A 21568-nucleotide genomic window follows, 5' to 3' on the forward strand; every position below is an offset into this window, starting at 1 on the left:
GCATGGAGGTATAAGTGTCTGGAAGCAGACAGCAAAAATAATGAGAAGTCACACAACTGTACTGAATGGCAGCTCCCCGTACAACATAATCAGCCGTGCAGTGCAAAAGGAGCTTTAGGATAGCGAAATAATTCCCCTAATTAGACCGGTACCCAAAGACTTAAGGGCACTCAAGTTTTCAGAACAGAAGGCAGCAATTTCTGCTGATTCCAACCTCCTGCTACTGAACTGCACTTTCCCTCCATGCTGTTTCCGAGGGTCTACTGATTTACCGTCTCTCCCCCCCCCCCACCGCACTAAACAAAATTTCAGGGCAGCTCAGTGGGCTACAACAGAATGGGGGGGGGGAGATCGGATGAAATCACTACCCCTGTTCCGAAAACGTGTCCTCAACTCTTCCAAACTGTGAAGCTAGATACTTTCTTTACATTACGTGGCTACTGTATTTACATTATGTGCTTGTTAATGAAAGAACAAATCTAGTCAAAGCATTAGAAATCTCGTCAAAGGATTAGAAAAAATGTGAGTGGAATAGAGCTTGGCAGATTTGAAAGCAAGGCCAGGTAAGCATAATACCACTCAGATGGTGAGTGAGGTGTATGTTCCCATGGTACAATAAATGCTAAGCCATTCAACAGGTTTTAGTTTTTATTTGCATATTCCACTGTAGTGCTGTAACAAATCACACCTGTGTACCAGAGCATACATCAACAACCAGATGTAAACCTGAATTACACCACTGCTATAATATTTAGCTGTTTGAAAGAGACATAAGCATACACTATGGCCACAAATAATTTTCTGGGATTTTGTTTGTTAACTATATTTCTGGCAAACTGAAGGCTATCTATTTTCTGTCACTGAACAATTTAGTACAGGAATAGCAGCAATGTCACAGGCACTGATATTGCAATTATTTTAATTAAGAGCTAACACTGACAAAACTATTTGAAAAATCATTAGCCAACTCTGTTCCAATAGGAAAATGCCCCCTTATTTTGCATTGTGAGCAAAATTTCAGAAAGTTATTTTTTTGGCCTTGCTATGTCGAAGTCAATCATACAAAGACCTAGGCATGAAACCTAAAATGATACTTTTTAAAAAGCCCTTCTATTAAAAACAAAGTCATGCGATTTTTGATCAATTATGCAGTTGCTAAAATTGCTGCAAGTCCGTACTGTATACATTTAGCATTTATACTGCTAATGCGTAACTAACAACAAACCTGATTAGAGTAACACAAATCTGCCTTAATTACACCATTATATCACTAAAGAGACAATTGCCATGGAATTGGCAGAAACATTTAATTGAGAGCACTTAAATAGCAGAGTAAGAGTGTGTTAACGCTTCACATTAAGGAAATAATCCCGCAGCTTCACTTTACAAAAAAAGTGTTTTGCTATAAAATAGTAAGCAAAGGGGAACTGTCTATTTCTAATACAAAGCAACTTACAGCTAGAGTCAAAAGTAACTGAAAATTCTAAATAAAATAGCAAAATACACAAAGCAACTGAAGCACAAACACTGTATTAAATTCAGTCGGGATTTAAGTACACAGTGTACCAGTTAGTGTAAAGAACAGAAAATGGGAGTTATTAATATTAGAAATTAAGTGATAAGAGAGAGTCTAATTAAAAATCAGAATAGAGTTTCCATTTGTGATCTCTTTCCATCCATCCATAATTAGTCTGCACATCCATGAAAAATGGTGTGAATACCACACAAAAGTAATCTAACTTTTTGGATGCTTTTAAACAGACAGTAAGAAAAAAATCTGGCAACAAATGGCCTCAGTTACCACTTTCTGCATTAACACTGAATGTGCACTTTAAAAAAAAAACACCCTATAAGTTATCATAGTCCTTCTTGTCTTTTTTACCCTCTGCTTCAAATCCATCAACTCCATCACTGTCCCTTCTCCTTTTGCGGTTGTTGTGGATATTGAAACGCTGGTTCATCTGCGGCAAAGGATCCATTCCTAGAACTTTGTGTATTTGACGGAATGCAAGGAGTCGTAGTGCAAACTAGTAACCAGAGATCGGGGGCAGGCAGAGAAGACAAGTATTGAATTTACCTTCTATTGCTTTTAGTTAGATACTTCAAGAAATCAAGATATTAACAGTATGCAAAACTTTCAGATTTTTTTGGTATGTAACTTTGCCATATTTTAGTTAAGTGCTACAACAATGCAATAATGCTGCCTGTGAATGTTCCATGAATTTATAACAGAAGTCATAACAATGCCTGTTTCTTTTAATAGAGGCTTGATGTGTGGAAATGAGCAGTTGAAGCTTTTCATAGCAGGGAGGATAAGTGACATCCCAATAATGCTCAATTAAGGAGCTAGAATATTTTTATTATGGTCAGCTGGCAACCTTAGTAATGAAGCAAATAATCCTTCTATGGAGAGTTTGCTGCAAGATAGTCATACATTTCTCTCCATTCCCTTCTATCAAAATGGGAGGGATGCTGCTGTTTGTTCCTTTTCTTTTAAGAAGTAAACTTAGCTGGGACACAAAAAGGGGGCTTTCTGTTGTGGTAGTATTCCCAGCCTAGGAGACTCACCTAGCCACTTTCAGTGGCATTCTAAGAGCACTTCCTCGGAGTAAACCCTACCTAATAATCTTGAGTAGGATGCTGAATGGGCCTGCTCAGAATAGCTCTCTTTGTTACATGATGCCAAGATCCAGAAGATCCTTGATATGCAAAAAAGTTTTGTGATGCTGCTGTTTTCTGTTTTGATTTACTTGGCATATCCATTGGTTTTCATAATGCATTTTGTATTATTTTCTACACGGTTTTCAGAAATGACATTTTCTTTTTTTAAGTTGTTCAGAGATGTTTCCAGATGAAATGTAACCGACACACATAAAATTCATTCCCTTTTCCTTTTAACTCCAGGAGGAGCATCAAAAATTACAGTTCACAGACCATTTCTTAGCTTGGATTTTATTGCTAAAGGTTGCATATCTTCACTATTTATGTATCAAATATCTACTACATGTAGCCATTACATAAACTTCTAATCTCACCTGTGCACTTGAAGTAATGTCTTCTCGCTGCTGGTCTGTCATTAAAGCAAGAGTGTCAAAAGGGTCTTTTTCACAGGGGTCCAGAAGGCCAGGACCTCCTAAATCAAAAAGAATAAACAACTTTAATTTTATTATATCACGTCAAAAGTAACAGATAATATTACCTTAATACAGAATATTACTTGTTACCTTAGAAAATAACAAAAGAATGTTTGGAGTATATGAACATAACAGTTGACCTGAATATCAATTACAGGTGGAGTCAAGAAACACAACTTACCTTTAAGGATAATTCCTGAAGATATACATTCAAACACTCTTCTTAGTGCATCCCCAGGGCTCTGTGGTCCAGTTGCACTGCTAATTGCCTTCTCTACTAATAATTCCATTGCCTAGATAGAATGAAAAGGAAGAGAGATACTATTGTTTTAAAAATGAATTGTAGGACTCCACCAACAACTTGTATGCAGCACAACAGAATGTGATGGAGGTTGTCCAATACAGCTGCGAAGTGTGGAGTCCACGTAAAATTAACAAATCTTAAACTGATAGAATAACTCATCAGCATCTGCTGGAAGCCCAGCTGCATGGTAAAGATTTATATGACCATAAGTACGAATTAACTTGTTGTTATGGTTATTATGGACATTCTATTCTTTTTGTTGAAAGCCGCCCTGGGTACTCCTTGGAACAGAAGGGAGAAACAGAAATCAGTAGAATAAATAGAAAATACTGCCATATTTATCTTAATAGAGGCCATATGAAATAGGATGCACATTTCAGACTCTAGCAGTTTGTTTTTATTCCACAAAATGTCATCTCAACCTGTAAGCGTACCAAGTTGTCTATCAAACAGGAGATTCGCAGCCCCCTGCCCCCACCACTGTGCATTGCAGAGAACTCACCGGAGGGGAGTTTAGTGTATATTCACCGGGGAGAGTTTAATTACATAAAAAGGAGCCAGTTTGGTGTAGCCATTAAGAGCAGTGGGACTCTAATCTGGAGAACTGGGTTTGATTCCCCATTTGTCCGCGTGAAGCCAGCTGGGTGACCTTGGGTCAGTCACAGCTCTCTCAGAGCTCTCTCAGCCCTACCCACCTCACAGGGTGATTGTCATGAGGATAATAATAACACACTTTGATTCCCCATTCGTCCGCGTGAAGCCAGCTGGGTGACCTTGGGTCAGTCACAGCTCTCTCAGAGCTCTCTCAGCCCTACCCACCTCACAGGGTGATTGTCGTGAGGATAATAATAACACACTTTGTAAACCACTCAGAATGTGGCATTAATTAAAATGGGGCCACACTAAAGAAACAGTGCTTGCACTACATATACTGCAGAACTTCTCTGGCAGCAACTCTAAAATTACATGGGAGCTGTTTAGGATCTTTTACAGACTTCAGAGCAAGTTCTCTCTCTTTTTCCTCAACTTTCCGCAGCCAGATTTGAAGCACTATATTACAAGGCAGTATATTACTTGTTTTTATATTTATTTAAAAATATTTTACTCAGCTTTTCTCTCACACTTTGGGACTTGTGACTTAAAGCTTGAAGTCAAAATTACAGTAAAGAAAATAAAGCTGTGTAATCAAACTGCCAGCATGAGCTGTGCAAAGAGCCAGAATTCCACTTTTGCCATCAGGCTTTCCCATCCCTTTTTTCTCGTTGCAGTTCCTTGCACTCCCTGAAAAGCTACAACCAAGGACAGACAGCCTTGTTGGAATGATGTATAACGGACAGAGTCTGTTTGATACCTAAATTACTGTTTGGGTGCAAAACTGGTATGGGAGAATGCAACTGGGAGAAAGCAACTACATAATAATAACAACATTCGATTTATATAATAATAACATTTGATTTATATACCGCCCTTCAGGACAACTTAATACCCACTCAGAGTGGTTTACAAAGTATGTTATTATTATCCCCACAACAAAACGCCCTGTGAGGTGGGTGGGGCTGAGAGAGCTCCTAGAAGCTGTGACTGACCCAAGGTCACCCAGCTCAAGTGGAGGAGTGGGGAATCAAATCCGGCTCTCCAGATTAGAGTCCTGCGCTCTTAACCACTACACCAGTTTGGAGAAAGTAACTGGTGTGGCTTTTGCTGATAATTGCCTCCTACTGAATCTGCACTGCTATCACCGAAGTCCTAAACAGGCTGCAAATATGTTGTTGTCTGCCTTGAAGCCTGCACAGGAGAGGGTGCACAAGCTTACTCCTGTCATTGCTGGGTTCTGAGATTGGCTTGGAGCCTGTACCAGTGAACATGGAAAGAGTCGTACAGCAGCTACCTATTCCTGCTGCTGCCAGGCTCCAAGACCTGGGGGTGTAGGGGAGGATGGCACGGCCACGTCAGATGGCAACTTATGTTGAACTGCCCCTGGCAATCTACTGTGAAAATTGGTGAAAATTGGAGGCCACTTCTTTGCATGAGTTCATGGGTCTCTCTTTAGACCTAAGCCATCATTAATAATGGTCATATCACATTAAAAGGCAGGTTTGCAGATTCTTAAGTAGGTTGCAAATTCCAGAGCTGCAGTTATTCCAGGAAATGTTATGCATAATTCTAAGAAGACCACAGAGAAAGAATAATCTCTGAAGTAATTTGGTATAAAATTTCTCTCTCTGTGTGTGTCTCTCTTACACACCCTACCCACCACCATGTATTATCGCCATCCTGTAGGAGAAAACCTCTTTAAAACACTGCATTATTCAGAAGCTATGAAAGCAGGTCAAAGACTTAAGAAATATTAAGCAATACTCCTACTTCAAATGCCAAACATAATGAAAAACCACATCAGAAGTCTGATATTTCACTTGAAATACCTTTGTGGTTTTAAAATTACTTACCCAGCTTGGAAAGTCAGACCAAGTGGGAACTCGCTGACAGAGGTCACGAAGAATACGTATGATAATGACACAGGACTGCAGACCATTAGCTCTAGCCTTGAGAGCAATACAAAATCAAGTCAATTAATCCCAGCGCTAATAGAAAAAGAGGCCTTTAAGAAAGCTAAAACGCCACTGTTCAATGGAAGCTCAAACAAAGAAACAAGTCACTTGAAAACGTTCCAGAGCTGCCATTTACAGAAGCATTTTATGCAAAGGTTAGTAAACTTAACAAGTCAAGGTGCACAGGTTATACAAGACTAACATCCCTTGGTTTCCTGCACACTTTGACCTATGATCCATTTGCAATAGCAAATATGGTATCTTCCTATAATAGAAATACGAAAGTAAAAAGCTAACAAGTATAGAGACTGAAAGGCCATGGGAATCTCTTTGGTTTCTTTGTTGTGCCTTTGCTGGAATGCGAAGTCACTGAACCAAATAGTTTCTCACCTTTCATTCCCTACACTTAATGCATTTAAAGAAATAAAGGGAAAAGTCTTAAATCTAACACACAAAGCTTTAAACACACATTCTGTTATTTAAAGCGAAGGTACTCTGCAGCCTTATGGAATACATTACAAATACAAAACATATGATCCCCCAAAGCGAGTCAAGCTTTTGTCGCCATCTTAATGGCCAGAAAAACAAGTTAATGTCAAATTGGCAAGAACTGCATAAAGCAGTCCTTCCATACAGATCTTCCAAGATGAATGAGAATTTTTTTCTCGTCATTGTAAATATGTATATATTTACTAAAGGCAACCTTGAATTTTTTCCCCACATAGTTCACATCCAACTGAACAACTGAACTACTCTCTCTCTCATAAGGCTACAAGAAGAAAGTAAAATGATGTTCCGAACCTGGAACCACTTAGCGTGGCGTAGAGCAGCCAGAGCGTCAAGGCACTTTTGCCTGTCCAAGACGTCCGGTGGGTCTTTCACCATACCCGAAGTTACATCTAAAATGGATTGAATTGGCAAAATGCAGTGAGGAATGGGTGTTTGACCAGGTGAGCAAGACACTTCCTTAAATTAGCTTCCATGTCACACATGCCATTTATATTGTAATCCCTGACTCCAATGTGTATAGTATTCAACAATACCTCTCAATTCATATAAGGATGATCCCCAATACAATGGACAATCAAGAGCATAATAAAGATTAGCTCTCAATCTTATTTTTAAATGCCCACCAGATTATGCAGAATGATGTCATTTGTGAAAACAACCTCTGGAAAAATGAATTCCCCCTAAAATTAAATGTTGAAGGAAGAATGGTTGGACACAGTGCACCAGCACAGGAAACACAAGACAGAAGGAACACAAAAATCCACTTGAATGAAGCAAAAGTTACAACAAACTGTGAGCAAAATCTTTCATGAAGTTTTCCTACACAAGCTGCATTGAAATGAACTGTGGTACTTGTATTCCATACCATTCATTTTAACAAAACTTGTGCAGAACAACTTCTTGATGGATTGTGCCCTGTGTTTGTTGGGACAACTTAAAATGATCACATGCTACGTTTGACACAGTCCTAGTTAATGGGCCAAAATTCATCCTAGACACTCAAGACCAATACCTCACATTAATGCAAGGTAAAAATATGTATTTATAGAAACGATCCAGATTATTTGGTTTTGTAGTATCTGAAGGAATATTAAGTATGGAACACAGTTCTAAGTCAGGAGTATCTATACAGTTTTAGTATTTCCTGAGCCCTCAGGGTTCCTCTTGTATCATGCCATGTATATCCATCCCAATTTCATCCAGAAAGATATCAAGAGAAAGCTGAGAAGATAGATCTGGATAAGAAAAGAAACACCTAAACCATGAAGAACAGAAGCAATAAGCAGTGTGGTAGAAAGAAAAAGGAAAAAAACCCCGCACACTGCATCTGGTAAAGTCTTATTTTCAAAAAAAGGATTTTATCAAGTAGTATGCAACTGTGACTATATATGTCACGTTTAACTTTTATAGCCAAATACTTCAACCAGCTCTAATTGCCTGTGATTCCATAATTCTGCCACTGCTGATGATCAATAAAGGGTACTTTTAGCTAATTTAAAATCTTCTGGGGAAGTAATCGTTTGCTGTTACAATACACGGTTAATGTGCCAGAGGAAAAATGTAACTGAGTTTTGTGTGGACTATTCAGCTGAGTTGACAGAACATTAAAATGCAGTGTACTGTAAGCAAAACATACTAGTAACACCAAAATCAAGACTCATGAAACACATCAACTAGAAGAACATATGCTGAAGAATTTAACAAAGCAGGCTTGAAGGTCAACCACCTGAGTAAAGAATACACCAAGCCTGAACTTCTGTCAATGACACACCTGATCTTAGCACTGGATAATTCCATTTAATCTACAACATTACATCAGATCTCATAGGAAAAGACTCTTTCCTTCCTTCATTATATGGACATTTTATTGGTGAAATTCATGTAATTTTCCTACAGGGTTAATTTTAAGGGCGATTACCGATACAGCAAATGAAGAATGAGTCACATTAGTGAGAAATTTAAAAGCAATGAAAGAAGACAATAGAATCACAAGTATATCAAAAAGAGAGTGAAGTTTAAGGAAAAGTGGGTCAACTGAGGCCAAAATCAGCAGTATGACTGAATAATTAATGTATTTAAAATTAATTCATAACAATTGGTCTATTTAACATAACTATAGAAGCAAACACCCCACGTCTCACGCAAACTATTTTTTCTGTTCTTATAAAAACATTTACATATAAATAGATTCAGTGACTTCAATTTCTTTTTATCAATCACTGAAGTCATGAATGAGTTTAAGAATAATTGGATCAAGCATTGTATTTGAGACCACTAATTTTTGATGAAAGTAATGGTCAAGAATGCCCCATGTATAATTAACAAAGCAAAACTAAGGCTGCAACCCAGCTCTAGAAAAAATAATGTAAGTTTTGTCATTGACCTCAGTGGAAGATGGATTATACTCGTTACGTATCAAACTTGAAACTTGAAGCCATCAGAAGATGCCAAAGCTACAGAAATTGGGAATATATCTGGGCTGGATATCCATTAGAGAAACTCTTCTATATGTGGATTTTTGCATCTTAAGACTCCAAGTGGATTAACCCCTTAAACACTAATCCTTAAAAAAACAAAGATGCCCAACACCCTATTGACCTCAACCGACCAGTTTTATTTTAAAGTGCAGATTTTTTTTTTCACATTCTGTAAATAAGGGGTTAATCTTCAATAAGACATGCTGTGTCCACACTATTTCCTTATTAAAAAGTTAACAGGTATGCCATTCTCTTTAAAGTGCAGATGTGAAGTACTACACAGTCAACTGTTTCAAATCTAGTGTGAACACTGCTTAATTCTAGAAAGAGAGAGACAAAAGACAAGAAAAAAAGACAAAACACAAAAGTAACAGTTAATGCTAGGACTATGCAACCAAACCCCCTCTTTGTTTAAACATGGCAGGTGTGACACTGAGCTTTAGAAAAACCTTGGTCAAAAATCCTTCCAATTTCTTGGCAGCCATCCCTGACAGGATCAATGGTCTCTGCTAGAAGGCTTTGGACCGGGACTAATAAGCTACGGACAAAAAAAAAATAACACAGAGATACACTTTGCTGAAGAAAACACATTCCACAGCACAAGTTAGAGCATCTTTACTACTACTGTAACTGGAGTCAATTCGGTGAAATTTACTGTTAAACGCATAAAACTGTAAAGCAATATTCCTATACAAATAACAGTTTTGCGTTTACTACTCCCCTTCGGTTTGAATTAAGATTACATAAAGATGTCGTTCAACTCTACTGGCAAATGAAAATACATTTCTTTAAAATTGAGTTCTTCCAGCAAAGCCTTCCTTGCCTCCTGAATTCAACTCCCAAAAGCCGGCTAGATTCCTTCAACCCTGTTAAGACACCGAGCATTAGGAGCTGCAGTAAGAGCAGACCACTGTTTTTCAGCAAATAAGCAACAATGTTTATAGCCTCGTTTATGGAAAGGTGCAGTTAAATATCATCACTTAAGCATCTCAGAGGTAAACATTTTTTGCATCGTCATTTTAAGCTGCTCAGTGTCTTGAAGAAATTATTCCAAATAAAAAGCTTTGGTTCCCTGAAGGTATTACTTAGCAAGTGAATCAAACTTAGAATGGCAACACTAATTTCAGGTTTGGGTCAGACAAAAGAACAGAGCTTTGTTTTCTTTTTAGGCAAAGGACCAATTTTTCTAGAGTTCAAACACTCTACTGTTGACAATAGTAACTGATTCTTCTTCACGGGCAAAATAAATTATGTATTTAAAATTACTGAATTACAGAAAATCTCAAATTAGGAATGCTTTGTTTTTTGCACCAAATTAAAAGTTGCGTATCACCAAGTATGTGATACTTTTGGCACTCTGTCACTTGGTAAAGCTGAACAAGCTGAACTGATTGCAATAAAATGGGCATTTCTGCTTTTTCAGGATTTTAAATGTTGCCAGCATTATGTACACTCAAAACATTTATCACAAACCAAGAATTAGATTCCAAGGAGAAAAATCATATGGCCATTAATCTTCAAACTCTGTCGTCTTTAAGTGTAAGGGTTTTTTGTTTTACACAAAGCTTGCTTCTAGGATAGTTATATTTTTAAAGGCAATTTAAGGAATTGCTTAAATACTAAACGGATAGTGCTGAGTATTACTTCAGAATTAATTCCATGGCTGTATATATACATATGCATACACCCACCCTTCTCACAGATAAACACACACACTCTACCCATACTATAAAAAAACTACAGCCTTAAATTCCACGCCAATAGAAATCAGCAGTACCACCATGTCTGTCGAATAACTTTTTTGCAAACACAAGATGAAAGAAAACAAAGTTCATTTTATCTGACCCATTCAATAGAGCCAACATATTGCAGACATTAAATAATCATGCTTGCTGGCTAAAAACATTTGTAGCTTTCAAAGAGTTACAGAAGAGGCCCTAAAGCAACACTGCTGGCACCAGTAAAATCACACAGTTCACAGATACACATTGGGTTTAAAACTCCAACTTCTGCTTTATCTGAAAGACTTCATTCTTCTGACTAAAAACAATGCATGTCAACTGTTCAATTATAAACTCCAATCTTAATACCAGGAGCTCCACATGTTGTATTCCAAACCGACCAGAAGACAACCTCAAAAAACTAGAAAAAACATACCTTGTTACAAGCAAAGCCAAATCAATTTGAACCTATAAATCAACTGTACAATTACAGATTATGTGCAGCAATGCTACACAAGAGATAGCAAAAACTGATCCCACTTCAAAAACATATAATATAGTTTCCTGATGCAATTTCTCCCACAGGCAGGAGATTTTTCGTAATAATCAACTTGTAGGTATTTTCTATAGAATGTTTTCTTTTTCAAAGAACTGAAGTTTTATACATTAAAAATTACTACCTTTTCCAGAAATTTGAGGTTGTTGATTGCAGTGAACAAGTCTAAAATGCATTATATAAGAACTAAAGTTTTGGGGAGAAAAGCACTCTAGCAAGACTGGTTAATGACTGGATTGCCATTAAATGTGTACCACATGCCAGCATGTTGCCTTCCAGGACTTAATGCCATCTAGGATAAAAAACATTCTTAAGGCAATTAAAACCAAGTATCTTTTAGCAACTTCCAACCTCCATCCCTCATGTTTTCTTCCCGAATCACAGGTGACGTCAGTGTGATGGTCACTTGCATTTTTGGTTCCACACATGAATTCAAAATGATTGCTGCTTCTTGTATTACACACTTTATTTCATACTTCTCAGGGCTTATCACCTAAGCAAAAGAAAAATACAAAGCATTTATACTTTTTTGCAGGGAAAGGAAAGGATAAAGGATAATTAATGCTAATGTAAATTATCAGGAGTTACATTACACCTTAAGCCCTCTGGCTTCAAACAGGAGTGGGGCACACCTACTCTCACCTGTTCTGTTCTATTTTGGCCACCTTATGTCTAACAGCTTTATCTGCCTCTGTGGAAGTCCATAAAGTTTAAGCTACACTAAATCTGTCATTCTTTATTGTTTTTTGCTACAATGGAACACTGTTACTTGTGTAGCATTTCTTGTGCCTAGAATTTGTTCTGAAGCACAATTTTCTACTGCAATTTCTCTATAGGGTTAATGAATCCTGAATATGAAGCTCAGATCAATAAGAAGGCAAGAGCTCTGCTGGATCAAACCAGTTGGTCCATCTGGTCCAGCAACCAATTTCACATAGCAGCCAATCAATTACCCTGAAAGGCCAATAAATAAAGCACAGAGGACAATGTCTGACGTTACCTCACAGCGCTGGTATTTAGAGGTTTGCTGCCGATACTATGGAAGTTCTCTTTAGTCACCATGGTTAAGGAACATAGACTTTCCTACTGTGTACTGTCTGTTGCTGTAAGTATGATCCTACTGCATAGTTATATGTTTTTAAACATGTCGATCTTAGAATTGCTTATGTTGTTTCAGCATTTCTTCAGTCCTGTATTAGATTTCTGCTGGTTTTAAATCTTTGCAAATTTACATATACAGTCCCCACTACATTGTTTATTGAAATGTCCTTGAAACTGACTGTACTAACTCGTACTGCATAATCTGAGCCTCAGTTAGAAAGGTGGACTATAAATAATGTAAATAAATTTTAAAAAATAAATAACAGCCATTGATGGACATATTCTCCATGAATGTCTAATCCTCCTTTAAAGTTATTCATGATCATGGTCATCACTATATCCACTGGCAGAGAATTCTATAATTTAAGTAGTCATTGAGTAAAAAAGTATTTCCTTCCATCTGTCCTGAATTGTCAATGAGTTTCACTGGGTGCCCCAGAGTTCTAGTATTATGAGAGAAGGAAAACTGTTCATTCTGGCTACTTTAGTCAGCCCATGCATAATTTTATAAACCCCTATCATGTCCACACTCAGTCATCTTTTTCCTAAACAGAAAAGTCCTATACTTTTAACTTTTCGTCATAGGAAAGGGGCTCCAATCTCATTTCTTGCCCTCCTCTGCACTTTTTCCAGCTCCATATCTTTTTTGAAATACAGTGACCCTAACTGTGCACAGTACTCCAAATGACCCCACGCCATAGATGTACATAGGGCCATTACAATATTGTCCCTTTTAAATTCAATTACTTTCCTAACAATCCTCCTAAGCATGGGCTGCCAGGAAAACTTGTGTTGCTTCCTTTCTCTCTGGAAAGAGTGAGTAGCAGCCCACTGGAAACAATGTTGTCATATAAAGTGGTACGATAATACATTTAGAATTAGCGTCCATTCATGCTAAAATGGATTCCGTTTCTTCTGCAATCTCCGGTTACAGAACTATGGCACATAATATCATGACAACATCAATTTGACCCATCTTTACACGCTAAATTAACATTATGAGCCTATTCAAATCTAAAAATTGGGAGGAAATATATTCTATGTAAGCCTTGTACAGATAGGGGGAATTTTCCTTTGGATCAACTGATGATGTGTTTTTGTCATTTTCTCAGCTGAAATCTAGACATGATATGAGTTCTCAACTTTTGCTGAATGGCAATATTTACAACTACAGCATTTATGGCCCTGCAACATTGAGCATTTCAGAGTCTCCCCTGCTTTTGGAAACTCTCACTGAATCAAGGCAGAAAATGAAACCTACAATATTTGTTGATAAATATTTGATGTTGGTTAATAAATATGATATGCACAGTCTTAGGAACAAATGGAATAAGAAGTTAGATTGCCCAATCTTGCCAAAGCAATGGGAAAAGTCTGTAAATGTTATATTTGTTGCTTTTATGGACTGTGACTTCTCCAGCAAAAAATTATGTTTACTCTATATGACCACTATACTGGGATGTGTCTCTTAAGCATACGCTTTGGGCATGTCCAGGCATTCAATCTTTCTGGGAGGATTATTAAAAATGAAGATTAGATTTTTAAACTTTCTATCTTATAAGTGCAAAACGGTGTATTAGAAACAACCGTGCTCTATATTCAGAGGAGTATTTCTACTTCCTTCACACAAGCTTTTTCATATGGTTCCAAAGGGTGTTACTTCAGTGTGTTACTTCCCTGAATTAATATGGGCTGTTATTAGCTTCTGTACTCATAATTCAGATACAACAAAGCCCAAACTAACTCATAAAACAGAAATGACTACAACCTAATAGGGAAAAAAACCCTTTCACACACATATTAGTTTCAAGACCATACCGAGAATAAGGGTAGCAGAGGGATCTAGGAGATTTTTTCATGCAACTCAATATTCACATTAGTTTATAACTAATCCAGGATATTGACTGTTAGAACCAGGTTTTAATCGTTAGGAAAATACAGACCATGTCTAGGCTATACATACAGCAAGTTGCTTGGGAAGGTTTTCAGCAATACGACTCAGCAATGTCTTAGATGGCTTCTCAGCACACAGCAAGACAAGATTAACATTTCGGTCTCCTCGGAGAAGCAAGCCCTTAGCCAACACTCCCACTCGTAAGACTCCTTTCAAAGCTCTAAAAAATGAAGCTTCCGTTAAGTAGTTATTTCAAATCATCACCAAGAAAAAGAGTGCTATGCAAAGAATCATGCACAGTACCTACGAGCACCCTCAAGACTGTGTGTGCTCTACACCAAACTACGGCAGAAAGCAAAGGTTTTGGAGAAAGAGCTAGTCATCATTAAGATGACTGATTCAACGAATGAACAAGTGTTTCTGGCATTGGGTGGATCTCAGAGCCCTTCTCTACTGCTAGCTACAACCAAGGAACAGTGGGTTTGGTTTGTGGAGATCCAATACACTCCTGATCTCCTCAAAACAAAAGAGAGGCTGCTAAGGAACTCTAGTTCCCGGCCACTCCTGGAAAATGCTTGTGCTGCAAGGAACTCTCACTTCTAAGGGTCCCTTCCAGACCTCTTTTCTGATAATGCTAAAGAGTTCTATCAGTGTGCACAAAAACCAAGATTTCTGAGCACAGAGCCCTGAAAACTATATCAGAGAATTCAACAGAATGGCACAAAATATGGGGTAAATCCTCCCCATTCCATTTTGTATCCTCCAAATAAACACTGATAATAGACTTCAATACAAAACAAACATGAGGTAATGGTATCAAAACTTGCCTATCTTTATTGCCTTCTTTTTTATCATCTCCATCCTTGCCCTTGGCTTTTTCGTTGTCAGTCATATTATCAGACACCAGCTTCAGCGCACGCTCAGTGATGGACACTATTTTTTGGACTGCTTGGAGTTCCTCCTCAGTTGGATAGATAGCTGCATGTTTGGTCATTACATAACGGTCATCTGATGAATCTGGTCGACGAAGAGGCTACACAGAGAAAGTGCATTTCAAATTAAGATATGCTCCCACATACATTCCATATTTTAAACAATTTCTATTGCTTGCAATTGTTTTTAAATTACAACTTCAACCTTTTCTCTAGAAGCATATAGAGTACTCAAATTCAGGACTCAAGCTCTTGAAAGCAAGTTTTAACATACTGGTTACTGGAAGTATTTCAGCAAACACCGAAGGCGGATGGGACAACCTTACTGTCTTTCCTGAAGATCAGACCTAGATCACATGGGATCAAAGACTGTTGGAGCAGCAGGCTTTTACTGTTCGACAAATCTGTAAATGTGTTGCCTACACCTGCTAGATTGCACCTGATAAAATGCATCAGTTCCAGAGGAGAGAGCCTTTTCAGTACAGTCAATGGGATTTTATTTTCCCTGTCTCTTCATTTGTTAACATAGCTGTGTTCTTAGTTACAATTCTCCATAATGGCACATCTCAGCAGAAGTTCAAAATAAGGAAACGTATGCCTGCATATTTATGCAGAAAAGGACCTGTCTGTACCCAAGCTACATTAACTTAAGACGTCCAGTGTGTCCTTATAACATCAACTGGGTGTTTTTGTTACCAGCTGAAACATAGGAGCAAAGAGTATTCACTTGACATGATTGTTTATAACAGCAATTCCAGAACAGCAATCTCAACAAGTCCCTATACGTTGCGGGAACCAGATCTACTAGAACTTCTACATACTTGCAGCTCTACATACTGAACAAAGGTGGTTGATTCCATCGACCCTCAAAGTCAGTGAATATCCTCAGATACATAGGTGACTACCAGATTATAACTACTTGATGACTCACAATCTGTTAATATGCAGAAAATTCCACATTCTGGAGCTTTTTGGATTACGAGGGTATAAGGGCATAATTCTGAATTTTCAGGTTTTACTGAAGAGAAGGCAGTGTGGGAATCCCTACTGCAATCCCAAAATGTACACTGCCCTCTCTTTCTTTTGGAGATCTTGGCTGCACTTGCTAATCAAAAACATCATATGGCCTCATAGGAAGCAAAGCCATCAGGAAAGAGTTAAATTTTGTGGCACAAGCTTCCCATTCAGAGAGTTAGTATCCACATATATAGATCATTCATCCAAGAACCAAAGGTGAATATCCTGTGGCTGCAGCTGATCAGGGTCAATTGTTTATTTTAAGATTAGTTTATCTTAATCTTAATTAACAGATTACACATCTAGAAAATTAGACACCTACTTGGAATGTCAGCACTTGGGAGTTGTGAGAGTCAAGGGGTGTACAGTTTGATTTGGTATTCGGAATAACAAAAATATTTTTTAGATGATTTGGTAAAATCCAGGTATTCAGGATCAAAATAATGCATACCGAATCAGGTTCAGAATACCAATCTCAATTTTACTGAATTAACTTGGTAAAATTTGGTAATACGGGCTGGGCTATTCCTTTGCAAGGAAACAGCAGTTCCTCCCTTTCTTTCAGAGTGTGTGTGTGTGTGTGTGTGTGTGTGTGTGTTATTTTTCAATCAATTACCAAATTTGCACGTAACCTACTCCTGACTGTCCTCTAAAGACCCCTCCAAGTTTCATAAATACTAGACCCCAGAGGCCAATGTTATGGGCCCCCGAAGGAGATGCCCCCACCCACTCTCCATTATTACCTATGCGGATAACTATCTGGGAGATGTCCAGGAGGCTGGGGGTGTTATTTTTTAAGTACACTCCACCAATTTGCAGAGAACCTACTCCTAATTATCTTCTAAAGACCTCTCCAAGTTTCAGGAAGATTAGGGCCAATTCTATGCTCCCTCCAAAAAGGTGCCCCCAGCCATTCCATTGTTTCCTATGGGGGGAAAGTCAAAGCTGACTCCTACTGCAGAAACACACTGGGGCAGGGCTGCCAAATGAAAGCTGTGCTCATCCCAGAGAAATCCCAACAGAAGCAAACTGAAGCATGGAATGGAGTCCTCCCCAGAATCAAGCGTGAAGCAAGGGGACCAACTTCACCAGACAATCACATCCATTCCACCCAAACCAAACTGAAGTAAGGGACACTGTTGCAACAGAAGCAAACTGAAGTGCAGGAATGCCTTGTGGTTGTGGCTAGGTACTGCTTGCTTCTGTTCTGTGGTGTTCCACCACTGGCTGAACCCTGTGCCTGGCTGCTGTGAATGACATTGGTTCTGCTGGACCGGTGAAATTGCCTTAAGCCCAGAATAGGTGAAACCACTCAGAAATGATGTATGCACAGCAGGAGGCAGGTCAAAAGTCGTATCAACAGCAGTAAATCCAGTCTTCCAGCAAGATGCCACAGTACTACTGCTTTCTCTAAAACACCTTGATAGTACCTTGTCTGATGCGGCCTTTAAGCAAACATAGGAGGGGCACAATCATTTCTTGCCAATGAAAAACAGCATTTTGGACTTCCTCGGTATACAATCTATGTGTAAATTACGCAGTACTGCCTCTCACACTTATGGCCACAGTCCAGCTGTAAAGAAAGTCTGTATCAACTAGACATCTATATTATGTTTAAATTGTTTTTTGTGTTTTTTGGTAAGCCACTTTGAGCAGGAAGAAACACAACAGAAAGATCTAAATAAACAATGCTGTTTGTATTACTCACCGCTGGTCCCTGGGGCTGTGGTGGCATCCCTGGTCTAACACCAAGTAGCCCAAGGGGACCTGGAGGTCCATGAGGATATCCTCCATCAGGTATCCTGCGACGGTCATCCCAGTGATGCTGTTCTTCCTCCATTCTCCTCCAGTACATGTCCTCCTCGTAACGTCTGAAGTACATGAATGAAATCACATTTCAGTTATAGGAATAGCTTCACTTACAGCGCACTCAATACTGCAGCAACAAGGTTGGACCCAAAGAAATTATTTCTGTCTCACCTCAAAAAAATCGACTGCTTATCAGTGTGGAAAAACCAAAATTAATTCAAGTTCTCCAAGATAAGCTGTCACAAAAATATAGTTTACATGGCATGGATAAGTATACTCTTCCTTCAGCATAACTTATTTGAGCCAACATATTTGTCACCTGATCTCCATCCTCCACCGCTCCTCTTCTTCACGCCTTCTCCAATATTCCTCTTTCTGCATCTGCTTTCTCATCTTTTCTTCTTGTATCTTCCTTGCCCGAATACTAGGCTTTACTTCTACTTGCAAGTCAGGGTTTACTTTTTTCTGTTTTCAAAAGAAAGGATTTCAATTTTATTCTACCTAATTTTCTTATCAGGTTTACTGTCAGTACAGAGCACCGATTATAGGCATCAAGGAAGATACATGACACAATGCTTTATACTAAACTTCATGAAGAGCTACTAACATTCAGACCAGTGGGAAACAAAGAACCATTGCCTCCTCCTGTGATGCTCTGCATAGCTTTTATAGCCTAACATGCTGATTGAACAACTGTGTCTTCCAGGGTTTGGGCAGCAATGAGCTGGTTTTCAAAAATCATCATACTGTCATTGTTTTTAATAGGTCTATGTTACAGTTACAGTTTTAATGTGAGGAAGGATAAATATGTTAAAATGGGGAAAATGCAGAACCTGATCTTTAAAAGTAGACTTGACAGTGCATTTGTGAAATATAAAATATAACTGAGACATCTGTTAAAGGTGGTATCATTAAATACAAACAGCGAGTTCTGAATAGTCACTGTGAAAACAGAAGTTTGGGATGGGGAAGGCTACCTCTTCCCCTCACCCTAACATCAGAAGGCACAGAGGGCTCCCCCACACCTTGCCTCTACCTTTCCCACCACATACATTCTTCCCTCAACAAAGAAGAAAACAGAACAGTAGTGATGTGGTCCGATGGCCAGAAAGGCAGTGATAATAAAAGTGGAGAGACTGGGAACAGCAAGTACAGGCAAGTATCTCATTTTTTGACCAATGAGCATCCCATCCAGTTTTCTAACCAATTTTCTGATATTTTATCTATGAATTTTTATTTCTATAACCACTAGTTACATGAGGACTAGTAATAAACCATTTTTAAAACGTCAGGTGAGATATTAATTTTCATGGATTTAAAACAGCCATTATGAATTTGCCTCTCTCAGCAAATTATTAATCTGTAAATATTAACAACATACAACTGTTCTTTCCGGGGTCTGTAGCATATACAACTAAACATCTTGCCAGGGCTCATCCTCAGAGGAGTCTGAGTAATAGCAAAAGGTCAGTCAGTCAAGAAATAGGCTAGTACCAACAATTATAAGAAGGGCCTCGTGGTCTTTTCTTCTACATCAATTCACCTTATACTGCAGTCTGTGCCGTCTTCCTTTTAAATGCATCTCCTTGGCATTAGGATCATTAAAGCTGCATTCACAAAGCTTGCAGTGGAAACGAATCACCTTCCCTTCATCATTTCGTACCTTAGAAATAAAGAGAATGTAATTTCAAAATTTTTACAGAATGCTATTTGGTTTTCATAATCATCTAAATTCATTCTTTTTCAATTTCCACATACAGCTGAATAATAATACCAGCAATAAAAGAGTTGTATGAACTAGCCACAGTAATCCTCCATTGTATTTACAATGACTGACTTTTGGAAACTACGGTTGGTACAGATCTACCACCTTGTCAGTATCAGAGACTTCCAGATCAAGTTATTTCACATATTTTGTTCCTTGTTGACTTTCAGGAAACATCTTATTTCAGAAGGCTCTAGCTTTAAACTGGGGGAAACCGCTTTATTTCTTGTTTGTTTGTATCTTTGTGATGTATGAAAATATGATTTAATAAATAGCTGGCTGTTCTAATTTGGGAGCAGGGTTTCACTGTAATCCACTCAGAGCTATCTACTGCATAATACACACATTAAATGAATAAAAATAAAATGCTGAAATGTTTATTGCTCTCTCTGACCATTCTCTCATCTTTTATGTATCCTCTCTCTCAGAAGGTGTAGGTACAGTGAGAGATTAGTTCCTGAATAGTTCAGACTCTTCCTGAATAGCAGGCTACAAAATGTTTTCCTTTTTACTGTATATCTATTATCACTCAGTAATGCAACGTCTGCAAACAAACGTATCAATTGGTAACAATTTCAGAAACAGTGTCATGATACTAGATTTGCCCAGTGCTTTACTATTTTCCAGTTTCACAAGAAACTGTTTGTTATACTGGAGGGGCTGCTCTTGACAAAGCTTTAAAGTTTCCTTCCATTTCTTTTGCTGAATCACACAGGCAGCGACAAAATATAAAGCTAAAAACAAAGGCTGTGAAGTGAAATATCAGCAGACAAATGGAATTGGTTCACCATTCCCAGTCTACAAGCAGACACCATGAATAGTTAACAGAATATTTTAAGGTACATTTCTCATGGATAGGCAGGAAAGGCATAGTGGTTACTAATATAATATGCTGATTGCCTTTATCTCATATTTCCATGCTACAGGAATAAATGTAGCACACAAATTCTGCATTTATGCTCTTTTGTACAACTGTATTTAATATTAATACCTCTTCCACATAGTCATGACCCACTGGCTGGACATCACTTTGCAAAGCAGCAAGAGATGTGGGTGTTACAGGTTCAGTAGATGTATCTGGTTTGATTTCTTGCGTCTGCACTGCAGCAACAGAAGGAGCAGTTTTGACGTTTTCCACTGCTTTTAATTCATCCACTTTATTTCCAGTTGTCTGTAGCTTATTGCCACCTAATAGAAAACATTTAAGTTAAACATGTCCTTCACAAATATTTCTTGTCACAGACTGGGGGCTGGGTAATACTCAAAGGGCAACTTGGATACTCTGCACATCTAGCATAAATAATGATCTGTGTTTAAAGGCTCCCAAAGCCAACACCTCCGCTTAGATCCATGAACGTTTCATGGCTTTAAGTTAACATTCTACAGAGCCTGCTTCAATGTCTTCCAAGTGTGAAGAGTTAAGACATACTACATTACTATTTTTGAGAAATAACTAACACTATGATGATCAGTAATGCTCGGTGACTGAAATAAAATAAAAAATAAAACCTGTATAATGCAACAGAAGACAAGGTGAATACGTTGAGTTTTCATAATGGCAAACAATATGCACTTATACAGGGCTTCTGTCAACTCAAGAGACAAGGGAGCTGGGCACAGGATTTTCAGATGTATGTGGTTAAATTTCGGTGAGGAAAAATTCAAACTACAATCTGGAGTTGCATTATATGACAATCTTATGGTTCAATATTAATTAATGTATCAAGATTGCCCAGGAAAGAGAAGTCTCAATGGGCTGCACAATAAAACAATAAACATAGCCACTGGCAGTCAAAACC

The 21568-nt window shown here is 38.2% G+C and overlaps 1 protein-coding gene across 2 annotated transcripts in view; it reads right to left on the bottom strand.

Annotated features, from left to right (window-relative positions):
• Window positions 1-630: 630 nt before the first annotated feature.
• Window positions 631-21568, bottom strand: part of ZFR (zinc finger RNA binding protein) — a 39315-nt gene continuing 18377 nt past the window's right edge. Inside the window, exons 9-20 of one of the 2 annotated variants that reach the window (XM_054986201.1) lie at window positions 20761-20957; window positions 19548-19667; window positions 18324-18469; window positions 17904-18066; window positions 15074-15279; window positions 14316-14466; window positions 11603-11744; window positions 6789-6886; window positions 5886-5981; window positions 3316-3427; window positions 3036-3133; window positions 631-2027 (exon numbers count right to left, since the gene is read on the bottom strand). In XM_054986201.1, coding sequence (XP_054842176.1) covers window positions 1848-2027; window positions 3036-3133; window positions 3316-3427; window positions 5886-5981; window positions 6789-6886; window positions 11603-11744; window positions 14316-14466; window positions 15074-15279; window positions 17904-18066; window positions 18324-18469; window positions 19548-19667; window positions 20761-20957 — 1709 coding nt within the window. In that variant the 3' untranslated portion in view covers window positions 631-1847. Of the gene's footprint in view, window positions 2028-3035; window positions 3134-3315; window positions 3428-5885; window positions 5982-6788; window positions 6887-11602; window positions 11745-14315; window positions 14467-15073; window positions 15280-17903; window positions 18067-18323; window positions 18470-19547; window positions 19668-20760; window positions 20958-21568 lie in introns of those variants that run through there. The other variant, XR_008597500.1, reaches the window with a different exon arrangement.

Source organism: Eublepharis macularius, chromosome 8 (genome assembly GCF_028583425.1).
Source record: "Eublepharis macularius isolate TG4126 chromosome 8, MPM_Emac_v1.0, whole genome shotgun sequence".
NCBI lineage: Eukaryota > Metazoa > Chordata > Lepidosauria > Squamata > Eublepharidae > Eublepharis > Eublepharis macularius.